General features: G+C 45.2%; 1 protein-coding gene across 1 annotated transcript in view; it reads right to left on the reverse strand.

Annotated features, from left to right (window-relative positions):
• The window catches only part of IRAK1BP1 (interleukin 1 receptor associated kinase 1 binding protein 1), a 46058-nt gene extending 44885 nt beyond the window's left edge, over positions 1-1173 (reverse strand). Inside the window, exon 1 of the mRNA XM_007951316.2 lies at positions 859-1173. Within this exon, the coding sequence (XP_007949507.1) occupies positions 859-1173 (315 nt within the window). The remainder of the gene's footprint in view (positions 1-858) is intronic.
• Positions 1174-3335: the final 2162 nt, after the last annotated feature.

Consider the following 3335-nt stretch of genomic DNA (forward strand, 5'->3'; position numbering starts at 1 on the left):
GTACTTCATACATGTGGCATCTTGGTACACACACGCACAAAAAGTTAAAAATAAAAAAGCTGGATGCACCCCTTAATCAGCTATGAGACACCAGAGGGGCAGGATTCACACAGAGGGAAAGCTGGACAGACAGGAATACATAGTTAAGAAGGGCACAGGCAGTCATAGGGAAAGGAGGGAAGGAGAGTTTTTTATGGTTGGGGATGATAATGGGGCCGTGAAATCAAACGTGCATGCAATGTTGAATATAAAACAAATTTGCTTTCCAAATCTGCACCCAAAGCACAATTAAAATAGAAAAAAAAAATGGAGACCTTTTTTTTGCAGTGTTTACAAAACGAAACAGGATGCTATTCCCCCCTCCATGAGGACTTCGCTAAAAAACAACAAAAACCAAACCAAACCAAACCAAACAGCACTAAAGGGCTAACCATGTGCGGCAAAATTTTACCTTACAAGGTTGCAAGGAGGCAGAATTTGTTCACCTCCAATTTCATGGTGTAGAACAAAAACAAAAAATGCTTAGTATTTAGCACGTTACCAAGGTAAACATTTACATCAAACGTTTCAAACTGAACGTATCATGTTTAAAAACAAAACCGCTGCAGAAGATAATCTCTAAATAAAAACCCACCTAATTTGCACTGTTTTATTTCACAAGTTCACTGAGGCCAATAATTTCTCCCACTTAGAAGGATGAATTGGTCAAAGGTTCAGGCTGCCAGATCGTGGCGCTCTGGAATATCGATGCCATAAAGTGTCCCCGATGAAAAACCACCTTACCCCAACCCCTCGTCGGAACCACCCTCGGCCTCGCCCTTTGTGAGGTCCTGTTCGAAGTTCCTTCGACATTCTTACCTGCAGGCCCTGCTGCTGCAGGCTCTGCGAGATGTAGTCCAGGCGGCGACAAACGCTCTTCTTGGCCTCTGCTGCTGCCTCCTTGGTGCTACTCACTCGTACAACTACCTGCGCCCGGTCCGGGCCCTCAGACACCTCCGCGGTGCCGCTTACATGCACCTCCCGGGTTGTAGTTTGGGACTGTGCTGAAGGGAGGGGACGGCGGAGGCCAGGGAGCGTCTCTCTGCCCGAGTCCAGGCTGTTCTCCCGGCCCCGGTCACCCCAGGGAACCAGTTCCACGAACACCCGCGACGGAGGGGCCTGCAGCAAGGCCATACCGATGGCAGCTGAGTTTCCATAGTAACGAAGCCGACGGCGGCCGAAGGGGCCAAATATACCCGGCGCTAAGGATGCCGGGATGGCTTTTGAGGCACCATCCCCCCCGGAGCTTCTAAAGGGCGTGAGATAGGGTTTTTTTGCGTGTTGGATATTTCTGCAGTATCTGTTCTACGACGTGTTGGTTATTTACCTCACTGCCCTAAAAAATCTAAGCAGTCCCTGCAACATCCCTGTTAGTGAGCTCCGCCCCTCCGCGCACAAGCCTCCCGAGAAGTTCCGGGGAGGCAAGGTAGGGGTGGCGGTGGGATTGCTTTTATTTTTGTGTGACCTAGGTCTGTGATTACCCCAGTTATGTCTTCTGTGATGTTACCCAACCCACCTATGGGAGTCTGCAGGCACTGAGGATCCACAGCTCTGGTAGCACAGTGCCTAAGGTATCCAGTTGCTAACCAGAAGGTTGGTGGTTCTAAACCCACCAGTCACTCGGTAAAAAGAAGACTGGGCAGTCTACTTGTGTAAAGGTTTATTGCCTTGGAAACCCAATGGGGTTTGCTGAGTGGCAATTGATTTGATGGCAGTGGGTTTTTTTTGTTTGTTTGTTTTTTGTTATAGTGCCAATGATTGTTATACAACAGTTTATGGTTTGCAAGAGGGTTCTGTTGTGATAAACTACTTTTTTAAAAATTGTGATTTGGCTGAAAGTTTACAGAGCAAATTGGTTTTCCATTCAACAATTAATACACGTTTTGTGGCATTCATTCATTCCCAACAATGTAACAGCACTCTTCCATTTCCTTCCTATATTCACTATTTCTTTCTTTCTTATTCCATCCTGTCTTTTGAGTTTTATTCCTGGGCAAAAGCTGCCCTTTTTATCTCATACGGTTGATTGTTCTATGAATGCATACCTCCCTGGTGTTATTGTTCACATTATAGTAAGAACTGTCTGTTACTTGGCTGACAGTTGAGCTACAGGAAGTGAGTTTAGTTCCAGGCCTGAAGAGTACCTAAGGGGGAGAGACCAAAAGTTATACCTTATATGGTTCTTCACAATCTTTAAGACCCAAGTTGCTACTCCCCAAAGTAGTATGCAGAACACTGTATTTGTGGACTATGTTATGCCAATTAACTTGCGAGTCGTCCTAGACTATGGTCCTGAGCCCCTAGGCCCAGCAATTCATTCCCTCAAGGTGTTTTATGCCTGAGAAGTTTTCATAACTTTGCCCATTGTATGTTTTACTATTGTTGTTATGTGCTGTCGAGTCGGACCTGACTCATAGCGACCCCTCCTTGGGTTTCCGAGCCAGTATCACTAGGGAAATAGATTGCCCTGTCTTCCTTCCGAGGAGTGGCTTGTGGGTTTGAACCTCCAGCCTTCTGGTTAGCAGTCAAGTGCCTTAGGCACTATGCTACCAGAGCTCCCATGTTTTACTATAGTCATGGGTATATTTGCAAAAAAAAAACTCACGGCCATCAAGTTGGTTCTGACTCATAGCAACCCCTCCTGGGGTTTCTGAGGTGGTTTCTCTACAGAAGTAGATTGCCCAAGCTTCCTTCTGAAGAGTGGCTGGTGGGTTTGAACCTCCAGCCCTCTGGTTAGCAGTCGAATGCCTTAGGCACTACACCACCAGAGCCCCCTGTAGTTGGGTGAAGAGAAAGGCAGTATACAATAATGGAGAGGTCAGCAAAAAATGATCTAGGCAAAGGAAGATACTGAAGAAGCACAACAGTTAAAGGCAACAAAGATAAATACTGTTTTGTACCCAATCCTGTGATAACAGCTATAACAATAAGCTGCAAGTGGTACACTGATAGACACTCAAGGTGAACAAGGGGGGGAAAGGGAATGGGACTACACCCATGAATATATATGGGTTTGACAGAGGATATTTCTACATATATATTTATATGTGCCTGCAAATATACCCATGTTTTACTATAGTCATGGGTATGTATTTATATGTGCTGTAAATATACCCATGTTTTACTATAGTAAATGGTTGTACCATTTAACAGTTCTACCAGCAGGATATGAGGGTTCCAATCTCTCCACAGCCTTGCCAGCATTTGTTGTTTTCTTTTTTTTTTTTTTAACTTTATTTAAAAAATAATTTAGCCCCAGGGTTACAGGTGAGGAGAGACAACTCAGTGACACCCAG

This window comes from Orycteropus afer, unplaced genomic scaffold (assembly GCF_000298275.1).
Source record: "Orycteropus afer afer isolate SDZICR_OR568_19922 unplaced genomic scaffold, OryAfe1.0 scaffold00011, whole genome shotgun sequence".
NCBI classification, from domain to species: Eukaryota; Metazoa; Chordata; class Mammalia; order Tubulidentata; family Orycteropodidae; genus Orycteropus; species Orycteropus afer.